This window comes from Sinohyriopsis cumingii, chromosome 14 (genome assembly GCF_028554795.1).
Source record: "Sinohyriopsis cumingii isolate HCF-2022 chromosome 14, ASM2855479v2, whole genome shotgun sequence".
Lineage (NCBI taxonomy): Eukaryota > Metazoa > Mollusca > Bivalvia > Unionida > Unionidae > Sinohyriopsis > Sinohyriopsis cumingii.
This window is the reverse complement of record NC_142974.1, coordinates 49,192,575-49,204,870: the sequence shown is the minus strand read 5'-3', so window position 1 is coordinate 49,204,870 and position 12,296 is coordinate 49,192,575. Positions and strand designations below refer to the sequence as shown.

The 12,296-nt window shown below is 36.2% G+C and overlaps 1 protein-coding gene across 1 annotated transcript in view; it reads right to left on the bottom strand.

The window, feature by feature from the left end:
* Window positions 1-1,098: 1,098 nt before the first annotated feature.
* The window catches only part of LOC149783746 (uncharacterized), a 49,385-nt gene continuing 38,187 nt past the window's right edge, over window positions 1,099-12,296 (bottom strand). Inside the window, exon 3 of the mRNA XM_089932897.1 lies at window positions 1,099-2,921. Within this exon, the coding sequence (XP_089789023.1) occupies window positions 1,830-2,921 (1,092 nt within the window). The 3' untranslated portion in view covers window positions 1,099-1,829. The remainder of the gene's footprint in view (window positions 2,922-12,296) is intronic.

The window sequence follows — 12,296 nt, the reverse complement described above, 5'->3', positions numbered from 1 at the left end:
GCAGAGGTCTCGCTAGGATTTTAAAACTAGGAGTCCAGGACTCCCATTTTGGTAAAAATATGAGTCCCACTAGCAAAAGTTGCAGTCCCCTCCGGGGGTCAAGCTAGACTTGACTTTTAGGGAGAAGTGACTTCTCCTTTTGGACGGAACTGGGTTAAGTGAGAGCTCAACAGGGAGAAGTGGACGTGACTTATATGTTCTGTTATTTTAATTAAGCCGTCTATTTTCGAGATTAATATTTGCATTTAAACAATATTTTATTTTGAAGTAGCCAATTTTCTGAGTTACTTATGACTCAAAAAGAGAAGAGAAACTACACTGCAACAAATTTCAACTGAGTAACAAGATTATATTACTGTGTTTTCAAATTAGTAATAATGTTTAATCAACTATCCTTGATTAATTTTTTTATTCTTTTATTTATTTATACTTTCCAAAAGTTCACACTAATGGCACTTTCAAGGATTTCTAAACGTGTTAAAAAAATCCGGTACCATGAACATGAGGGCAAATGCATACATGTATTCAGATTATACTATCTGTCCCCATTTCTACGTTGCCAATAAAACATTACCATAAAATATTCATTGACAATTGAGAGTTGTTGTTAAAAATGAAGTAACATTTAACAGCATCTTAACAATATCCTTTGATATGGTTTCCTGCTGGCACAGCACTGCATGATCATGTTTCATTAAAAGCAGAAGAATATCATTGTAACTGATATATGTCCTCAAGTAATAAATTAAAATTATGGCAGACAGAAAAACTTGTGGAGGAAGAATCCATGAACACCCCCATAAGAACCACCAACACACAGGAAGCTACTGGCAAGTTTGGATGAGCCCAGCTCTTAATCCCACATGAATGACATGATTGGTCATGGTCAGCCCATTAGATCACTTTGCTACCTGTGGCCCATGAAATTAAAAGCAGAGACAGCAAAGTCAGCATTTCTATATACCTAGTGATCAGGAGGAAGTATGGTGCTCAGGGATTTAAAATTCCACTTGCCAGATGCCTGGGACAAGGTCATATTTGGTTCAGGCAAAATGAACATTGTGAAACAGATGCCAATGAACAAGTACAAAATAATAGGAAGGGATAAATAGTTTTTATTTAAGGTCAGTAGTCTAGACAAAATACAGAAAACACTTGCTATGTTCAAGCTATTAATTGACAATTATTAATTATTAATTATTATTAATTGCTATTAACTGTTCAGTTCTTAGCTTTACTATAGTCTGTACATTCTGCTATTTTAATACCTGTGATTTCAATAAGTCCTTATACCAGCACCTTTATTGTTTACATGTAGTAAATTCTCAATCTATGTTACTAATCCAAGTTTAATCTATTTTTTTTTCATCTAGTAGTCATTGTGAAGGCCAGTCTTAGATATTATGTTTGAGGCAAGCTCAAACTTTCAAAGGACAAGTTCAACTTTCCTCTCAACTTGTCCTGGGCAAGCTTGCTTTTAAAAGAGTTACATTTTTCATCGGTAGGTCTGGTATCTATGGTGTACATTAAGCTGCCAGAGTGGTGTTAGGGTGAGTCAGTTGGCATGAAAAATCCATTGGTTGTCACTGCTTCCAAGACATAATACCTTACATCATGCTGTCACCCACAATGCAATATTTGTAAAGCATTTACAGATAAACGGGGTAAATCTCGTGTTCATCTTTAGCACCATTCCCTTGATGCTATACAATGTTCTACAGTACTCTAGATAAATAATTTTGTACTAGAAGTGTTATTTTGTACCCATGTGTCATTTTTGTGCCTCAAGTTCATTTTTCCACCTCAAATGTCAACCTTTTTTTTTTACCTCATATGTGATTTCTGTACCTCTTGTGGCTCTTCAGATTTCCGCTATTACGAAACATTTTATTACAGACTTCACACTTGTATGGTTTTTCACCAGTATGTATTCTCATGTGAGTCCTTAGATCTCCATTCCGGCTCATTGTTTTATTACACACTTCACACTTAAATGGTTTTTCTCCAGTATGAATTCTCGTGTGCACCATGAGATGTCCACCTTGATTAAACCGTTTATTACATATTTCACACTTAAATGGTTTTTCTCCAGTATGTCTTCTCATGTGTTCTTTCAGTCTTCCACTGTGACTAAACCTTTCATCACATAATTTGCACTTAAATGGTTTTTCTCCAGTATGTATCCTCATGTGAATTGTTAATGGTCCACTTGTTCTAAACATTTTATTACATACTTCACACTTAAATGGTTTTTCTCCAGTATGTATCCTCATATGCATTGTTCGAGATCCACTCTCACTAAACCTTTTATCGCATACTTCACACTTATATGGTTTTTCTCCAGTATGTATCCTTGTGTGTTGCTTCAGACTTCCACTGCGACTAAACCTTTCATCACATACTTGACACTTAAATGGTTTTTCTCCAGTATGCTTCCTTGTGTGTGCATTCAGAGCTCCACTCTCATTAAATCGTTTATCACATATTTCACACTTAAATGGTTTTTCTCCAGTATGTATCCTCATGTGTCTTTTCTGAGTTCCCTTCTGACTAAACATTTTGTTACATACCTCACATTTAAATGGTTTTTCTCCAGTATGTATCCTCATGTGGCGATTACATTTTCCACTATCAGTAAACCTTTTATCACATACTTCACACGTAAATGGTTTTTCTCCAGTATGTATGGTCATGTGCTGATAGAGATTTCCACACTGACTAAACATCTTATCACATACTTCACACTTAAATGGTTTTTCTCCTGTATGTATCTTCATGTGTTGATTTCGATTTCCACAATGACTAAACCTTTTATCACATACTTCACACTTAAATGGTTTTTCACCAGTATGTGTCCTCGTGTGCTTATTCAGATTTCCGATGTGACTAAACATTTTATTACACACTTGACAATTATATGGCTTTTATCCAGTATGCCAATGCTCATTCCGAGTTCCACTGTAACAAAATGGTTTAACACATATCACAAATTTCACACCTTACTTTTTTATCCTCCAAAATAATATATCCTGTGATTATTAAAAAATCCACACTAGACAAACCGTAGCATCACATAGTTCACATAAATGGTTCCTTTCAAAGATTCAGATTTATGTCGTTACTATACAAAGTAACAAAGAACAAAATACACCAAAAATTGATACAAACACCGGTATACAGCCATATTTCCCTGTTTCCGGTTTATATATTGGTGTACAACCAGATATTAAAATTCTGAAAATTGATTCATAATAACAAAAAGAAAGCAAACATTGATTTAAGTCACGCCTATATGGATACAAATTATTTATTTTTAAGGTCGGCGCTAGGAGTAATCTGGTCGTATTCCGACCTTGAGGACGTCGATATGAGATCGACAACTTCTTTTATTGAAGCCGACTACTGTGTACCTAACTACGATGCGGGAAGGAGACAATCGGGCTTCTTTCAACAAGTTTCATTATTAAAAAAGCATATAATTTTCGTTCTTCTTACTGAAAAGAGATTTTATTATGATTATTTACGCAAGGGTAACTCATACCGTATTGTGGCTTATTCTGATCTCTCGTATGTGTAATTCTGATCACTTTTTACGGACCGTAGGCCTACAAGTACAAGTTTCATCTTTTCAATACAAAGATTGTGTTTATCTTGAAAGATCTGAAAGCTTAGATTGTTTTTAATATTTTTTTCAGATACAGAGATAACAGATAGAGAGTTATATTGTTATATAGATAATTGTGGATGTTATTATAGAGATAATTGTGGGGATAACTGATATTGTATTTGTATTTAGATTTATACCGCTAAGTTTTATTTATTTGTTTTTAATTACATATTTATTTCTGTTTTTTCTCCTCAATGTTCAATACAAACTAATTATAATTCTACATTTTCTTTAAGCTCGTGTTCTTGGTCTGAATTGCCCTTTTATGATAAAGATCCTGGTGTAAATCCAATCACTATACAGAACATTGCATACCATTGTTATTTGTCATAAAACCGGTGCACTTTTAACCTTTTTTTAGCAAGACCACGCATTATTTTAAAGCTACAAAAACACGATTATTATGTTACTGAAAGCTATACAGATTTTGGACGATTGATGCCTTGAGTATGGTCCTGAATACAATTTTCTAGGAATGCTGCTTCTGAACTCACGCGGAAGAGAGAATATTGAGGTGATTACACCATTTTGTCACGCGATGCCCTCGTCGCCTGGAAACATCTTTACTAATCTGGATACGCATGTGTACAAATAAAAACAAACAACACAGCAAGTAATTTGCATTACGTTGTTGTAAACAGTAAGACGTACATCCACTGTCGGAACTGACCTATCGCCAGTTGTCAATCATTCTGCTCGATTGACCAATCAGCGAGCGCTATTATACACACCTCCAGGCACTGTTTACGTCCGCCATTTTCCTCCGACAAGCTGCTTCTGTCGATACCGACTCGGCTATTGTATATATTTACAAATTTCGCAACGGTTCGGCAATTTTTAGATTCACAATGGTGAAGAGGTGTCAATGGGGGCTTTCATAATATTTGTAGAGATAGTGTTATCAATATTTGTTATTACATTTACATCTAAAAATGAAACATGCGTATTAGATGCAGTATAAGTCAATTTAACCGTCGGGTGAAAATGATTTAGGCGATCAGTAATTTTTTTCAGTTCTTCAGTTGAATGCTTCCAGATCATCATAAATATGTCATCTAAAAATCTGAACCAAAGAGATGGATTAAACTTTTCGTTTTGAATAAAATCCTTTTCTAATTCACCCATGAATGGGAAGAGTATATACGAGCCATATTAATACCCATTATCTGAATGTATTAAATTGAAAACAATTATTTTCCAAGATAAGTTTTTATTATTCTACAAATATCTTCACAAGATAGTGTGCTATTATTGTTATCAAGAAAATATTTGCACGCTTCAATACCATCTGCATGCGGAATGTTGGTATATAGTGATGTTACATCTAATGATACCAGGACTGAAATTATCAGATAGATGTGGAATAGACTTCGACTTTTTAATGAAAGTAGTTGTATCTTTAATGTATGAAGGAAGTGATTTCATTAAAGGTTGTAAAACACTTTCAATACGTTTGGATAGGTTTTCAGTATATAAATTACAACCTGATATAATGGATCGTCCTGGAAAATTTAAAGGTAAATTATGGTCCAGATTTTTATGAGTTTTGGGTAATATGTAGAATTGAGGTGTACGTATATTAAGATGGAAAGTATCAAATTCCTCACATACGGAATTATTATTTTTAGCGATCTCATTAATGCATGTTGAAATTTTTTATTTAATTTCTATTTGACGTTCAACTTCTTGAACATAATCGTCTTGATTCACAATAATAATAGTGTTTGACTTATCATCCTTTTTAATCGCTATACTGTCGTCATGCATTAGATTATATACAGACACAATTTCGTCCTTAGAAATGTTACTATGATATTGCTTTAATTTAATTAATATCTCTTTTTGTGTTCGCGCATATATAAATATATAAATATGAATCACGTAAAAGATTATTTAATTCTGTTATAAAAAGGTTATTTGGGTGACAAGTTTTGGGGCAACTTCTCCAACCACTCTGGGGCGATTTATCCAGATACGTGGGGGCGAGTTCTCCATGGGGCTATTTCTCCGCATACCGACGTAACTTAGAGAAGTGGAAGCGATGGATAAATGCTCTCGCTTTCTGTCTCTGTCTCAGTGTTGCTTCATATGGCAAATATTGCTTACCAATATCGTCTGGTATATCTTGGGGCCCCGAGTTGCCGAGTGGTCTAAAGCGCTCTCCGTTACAGATTACTGCCATCTCACCTCTGTGCGCTCTCCGTTACAGATCACTGCCATGTCACCTCTGTCTGCGTGGGTTCGAGTCTAGGATTCGGCCAATGTGGGTATGTGAGAAAGCTTGCCATTAGCTTATCGTGGGTCGGTGGTTCTTCCCGGGGTTTTCCCGGGTTCTTCCTCCACCATTAATACTGGCCGCCATACATAGCCTATCATGTGCTGAAAAATGGCGTTAAATCCCACAACAACGACGAAACTGGTATATCTTTTAATGTTATCACGCCCGCCATTTTCACAGAATGTTTGTCGGAGGTTAAGAGGTTGTCAAGTCACGTGTTCGGTAGGCGGAGCGATCTACCTTCTGGCGTAAGGTCAATTACCCTACAGGTAAGAATATAGATAGCAAGGACCGACATGTAATGGTGTCGGTTATTGGCCCGGAACGCGATCGCAATGTTCTTACCGGTACGCAATAAACTGTTTGGCAGAAAGCCAAATTGGCATACGTACCAAGCTAAAAAAAACTACTTTCTAACTAAGTTAGTCGGGGCAGAAGGAAGTCAAATACTGGTAGCTAATCACCTTGACAGATGCCCGATCCTGGATTTTAGGAATGTGAAAAATTGGCCTCGGCAAGCTGAAATCCTGACTACGCTCAAAGTGATAGGAATTGACATAGAGGCAATTGATGGACTACAAAATGGGGGGGGGGGGGGAAATTAAGTTCATTCTATACCCCAAAATACTACAAAACTCCATTACTTCAAATGAGAAGCACTGAGATCAAAGGGATGAAAGCACGAGTCACTAAAAGTGACTCCATAACGAGAGAAATCGAGGCAAAATTATTGATGTTTTTGTTTCGGGCCACCCCACCCCCGAAGTTAGTTAATCAGTAAGATTAAGGATAAATTCAGAGTCCCAGTCAAGAACAGCAAAATGGCGACTGTTTATGAATTTAGAAACGTGAAGACGGGGGTTAGAATAATAGGGATACTCAATCTAAAAGCAAAAATTGTTTTAAAAAATCGCAGCATATCTCTTTGAGATGGGATTTAGACTTAGAAGTTGGTATAAGGGATGCGAGGCTGAAAGAACATGCCCAAAATGTAGGCAAACAGGCCATGGTCCTAGAGACTGCAAGGACCAGCCAACAGCCCCCAAAACGGCTTCTTATGCGGAAAAAGCAGCATCCGGCAATAATAACCTAAATGTCGAGTAACACAACCAAATGCAGGATGAAATAGGGAATTTATTAAAACAAATAAGAAATGAAAAGCAATCGGGGTCTATGGTATCAATAGCCAAGGAAGTAGGCGAAACAGGTGACATAGGAACAAAAATTGAAACAAGGGAAGGGAACCTATTACCACTGCCGGAATTAGATATAACGACCATACGGGATGACTCCCAAACAACTTGCACCTGGGATAAGTAATTAAGTCCAAATAGAACGGTGAGGAGTGAAACCTCCATAATATAACTCATTCAAAAAAAAAAAATAGATTCCATCTCCTAATAAAAGGGGAAATGACAAATGAGGATGAGCATGAAAGCTTAGAGAAGGGGCGGAAAGATTTGATCGGTATTATGCCACTGACATCTACCCCGGAACCACCCACAGGACAAAAAGAATGAGGAATACCTTGTCGGTGTCTCCACAGAGGTAAGTACCCTGACAAAAGACGAAGACGTAGAAGCCCCTCAACAACAACATAAAAAGGATAACCAGCGATTACAAGGATGACGACGGAAAAAACCACACTGAGACTGATCAATACGAAACTGACGATGACAATGACGATGACGATGCTAACAAATACAAGACTGACCTAAAGGAATCGGACTCAGAAATGGAAACGGAACACGAGACGGAAATGACAGAAACACAGGACAAAACGGAAAAAACTGAGCTTGAAACATCAAACTAATCTGGATCTGATGGGGGACCAGTGCCCATGCAGTAAGACAATTAACAAATAAATTAATTCGAACTAAATAAAGACACTAAACCTTAATTGAAATGCACTTCAAATTGCAAGAATCCGGCAAGCTGTGGTGGAAGTAAATGGAAGAAGCTAATTTCCGAATTGCCTCAATTAAGATAAATAGTTAAATAAAGGAAAAATTCAAAAACTTCTCGAGCTAATGGAATATGATGTCATTCTAATCCAGAAACCCATCATAATTTCTCTATCTACAGTGGAAGAGAAATTGGATGTAATTGTGATTTTAAATGATTTTAAACAGGAGGATATAAGTGGTGGGGTCGCGATGATTATACAAAATAAAAAGGGAATTAACTGGGAAAGAAAAGACAAGGGAGAATGTTTTAAAGGTAGGATGATCCAGATCATTATAAATAAAATTCACATTATCAATGTATATTTACCTGTAAACAGGTATAAAAAAACCCCAAGATTTTACACAAAATTTATCTAAATATCTAAATGACTATACTATGGAAACCTTATTTATGGGGGGGGGGGGGCGATTTTAATTGGGTAGCGGATAATATAGACAGGGCTGGAAAATTATCATCTAATAAAAAACGGACAAAAGAAATTATGGAAAAACTTATAAAAGAACATAAACGGTTCAATGTTTATAGGAAATTAAACTTATTAAGAAGAAATTGCACATAAAGAAAATATACAAAAATGCAGATATCATAGACTTCAAAATTTCGGACCACAAATTAATCAATCTAGTTGTTGTTCTTGTTGTTGTTGTTATAGGGTTTAACGCCTTTTTTCAGCACAAGATAGGCTATACATACTAATGGTGGAGGAAGAACCCCCGACCCACAAGAAACTATTAGCAAGCTTTCTCACATACCCACACTGGCCAAGCCCGAGACTCGAACCCACACAGACCGAGGTGAGATGGCAGTGATCCGTGACGGAGAGCGCTTTAGACCACTCGGCCACTCGGGGCCCCCAATCAATATAGAAATTAGGGTAAAAACATGGAAGATTTGGGAAAGGGGGTCTGGAAGTTGAACAATAAAGTGTTGGATGAAGAAGAATATAGTAACGAAATAAGAGCAATAATTAGAGAATTTAAAACCTCAGGGAATAGGGATATTATCAAGTAGTGGGATAGTTTAGAAAATGAATTCAAAATTAAGTCAATTAAAGTTTCAACTAGAAGAATGAAACTTCATAAAATGGAAAAAGAAGAAATTAAATTGCAATTTTAAAAAAAATTAAAATGCAGAAGGAAATAGGGGCATTTTAAAAGAGATAAAATTGTAGAAGAAGAGAAAAGAGGTAGAGAAATCAGAGCTGGAAGTTTACTATGATATACAAGTAAGTAGAAGTTCTCTACAAGAGAGAAGAAATAAGAAGGGGGGGGGGCAAATTGATGCTCTCTAATTGAAAATGGGAAGGAAATAGTAGGGAATGAAATACTATTGGGGACAATTAGAGATTACTATATACATCACAACATATTGAAGATAATATCATTAATAAATGTTTAGAAGAAACTCCATGTGAACAAATATCATATGAACATACAAACGTATGTGATGGCTTTGACTCAATGGAAGAAATACAAACAACACTAAAACAAACTAGCGAAAGATAAATCCCCAGGTAGAGATGGGCTCACTGAGGAATTCTATCAAAATTTCCAAAGTGAGCTAGGGCCGATTCTTGAAGAATTATATAATAATATATTGTTAAGAAATGATTAAATGAGTAACGCTATGACGGAAGGACTGATAACCATAATTTATGAAGGAAAGGGTGATAGAAAAGAATTAAAGAAAACTGGAGGCCCATCTCTCCATAAACATGGATTATAAGATAGCGTTTATAAATAAACATCTTATTAACGCAGTTGCTTTCGGTGTCTTCACTAATCCAGTCCCAACCCGGCTTCATCTTGTGACAAATGGTATAAATAAAGTGATTAATGTAAATCAAACATGTGAGGGAAAACGGAGGAACATACAAAATAATATATTAAACATACGAACAGTAATCGATTCCTTAAATAACACCGGACAGAAATGTGATATGTTACTTTTCGACCAAGAAAAGGCTTTCGACTGATTAGAACATAACATTATACAGAAGGTTTTGGAAAAATTTGGCTTTTGAAATATTTTCCAAAAATGGACCAAATCCTGTATAATAACATACCTGCAAGGGTACAGGTAATTGGCGCTGTCACAGATACATTTGATATACAAATATCAGTAAGGCAAGATTGCCCACTATCCATGCTATTATACGTAATAAATACTAAGTATAACAATAAGAAACAATAAACCTATCGAGGGAATAAAAATACATAATCTAAAGGAAGAATTTAAAATGCTCCAGCATGCCGATGATTCCACGAACTTCATTAGAAAGCCAAATTCTTTCAGACATCTAGAAAAGAAATTCGACTCATTTGGGAAAGCATCAGGGTCTAAAATTAATAATGATAAAACAGAAATTGAAAAGATAGGCAACTGGTGGGGTAATCACCATGGACAACCTCCACATGTAGTGAAATATTGAGTGAAAACGTTAGGAGTGTTCTTCGTTAAGGGAGAAGAGCAACAAACTATAACAACATAGAGAAGAAGATAAAAGAAAATATCCAAATCTGGGCACTTATGCCACTATGCACACTGGAGCGGGCTCAAGTAGCCAGATCGTGTCTATATTCGAATTTTAATTACACACTAAAATCAATAGATATAGGAAATCAACTTTTAGATAAAATTGACAAGGAGAAATAGAATACATCTGGAATTTAAAAACCCATTATGTACATAAAGCTACATTATATAGGTCAAAAGAGAGAGGGTGGCTTGCCCTACCAAGTCCCCTACTCATGAAATGTGCAAATATTTTAAACAGGTTCAAAGTACTAAGCGCAGAACCCCAGACCCCGTGGGGGCTCTGTATATTTGTTGATTTGGTTTTACACTGTGAAATAAAAATTATATATATAAGAATAATGAACTAAGCAAACAACTAGACGTACCTAGGAAATTCAGACGTATTAAAGATTTACTAGTGAAATACAGGGACAAGAAATCTTATGGGAAATTGAAGCAGACAAAAGACAAAACCTATGCATGGATTAGAGAAGATATTACCAAAACCTTAATAAACAAAGTCGAAGTCGAACACATAGATATCATCTGGTGAAAAACATGGAGGCACTGGGCCAGGACTGGGTCCGTTAAGATTCAAAGTCTTTTATTTAAATACCTCCACAATGCGTGGCTAACGGGGTACGTTGCCCGCAGGAGGAGAATGACATTATACAACATTAAATGCCCTATGCGTAAAAGGGCAATGCGATAAACGAAAGGAAGACAGATTAAAACTGATAACTGATAGTTGCAAAAAAGAGAGGTACAGGAGGAACAATGTTCTGTATTTGGATGGGAATTTTGACAATTAAAAATAGAATAAATACAACGAAAACCTTCTTTGTATAAAAGGCTTTCTTACACTCCTTTAATTTTTTAATATTATCATTATTTCAAATTATTAAATTAATATATACCAAACCATAAGTTTAAAAAGTATGTCAAGGGAGGTGGATATGGGGAGGAGACTTAGGTTGCAGCCCGCGTAGGGGAGTACTCCGCAAAAGGTGGGCTTGAGCCCGGCTTTCATTTCCCACCTCGGGAGACATCTCCTAATTACAACTTTTAATTCATATGCAATCTCCTCCGGTGCCTCAAAGTAAGACTTCAGTTCTATTGAAAAATATTTACAGAACAATAACAAAGATAAGTAGTTGTGCTTGGAGAGACTGAACGAGGGAATGGGGGGGGGGGGGGTTCGGTTTGCTACCCATTAGGGGTGCGACATCGCCAGTGTGCGGGCTGGAGCCCCCACCTCATCCCTCAGTCCGGACCTAAATTAAGCTCCACTAGCGTTGAACAATACATTTTAATCAATAGTAAAGAAGAAATAAAGGGATGGGACAGGGAATCTATGTGGAGGAAAGCACGAGGCAATGACGTCATGGGGCTATGTCACATGGCACTACACAAAGTGGACAGGCCCATGAAATAATCTTGGAAAAATACCCCATGTAGAGCACTAGTAGACAATACACACACACATGGAAACAGGATATTAGTAATCTAGCACCTTTCTATATCCCTTCAGTTAACTATACAGTTCCCTTACTGTATAATTCTTTCCTTCTCCATTTCTTTATATTTAAAAAAATATATATTTTCCAGTCCGACGAACATTTTCTATAAACCCTTTTGGAAACCTTTTAGTTATTAGTTTAAAAAATAAAGAGGAGGCCTACTCGAGTCGGGAGAAATACAATTAAATAAAGTGTGGACCCTCACTCGAGTACGGCCTGCATCATTCTCGAATCGAACTAATGCGAGGAACGCCACATATAGCCACGCATATAAAACAATAGGTTTATTTTTATAACTCACCAACAGTATACCGTTGACTCGCCAAATTCCAAAATTATATAATAA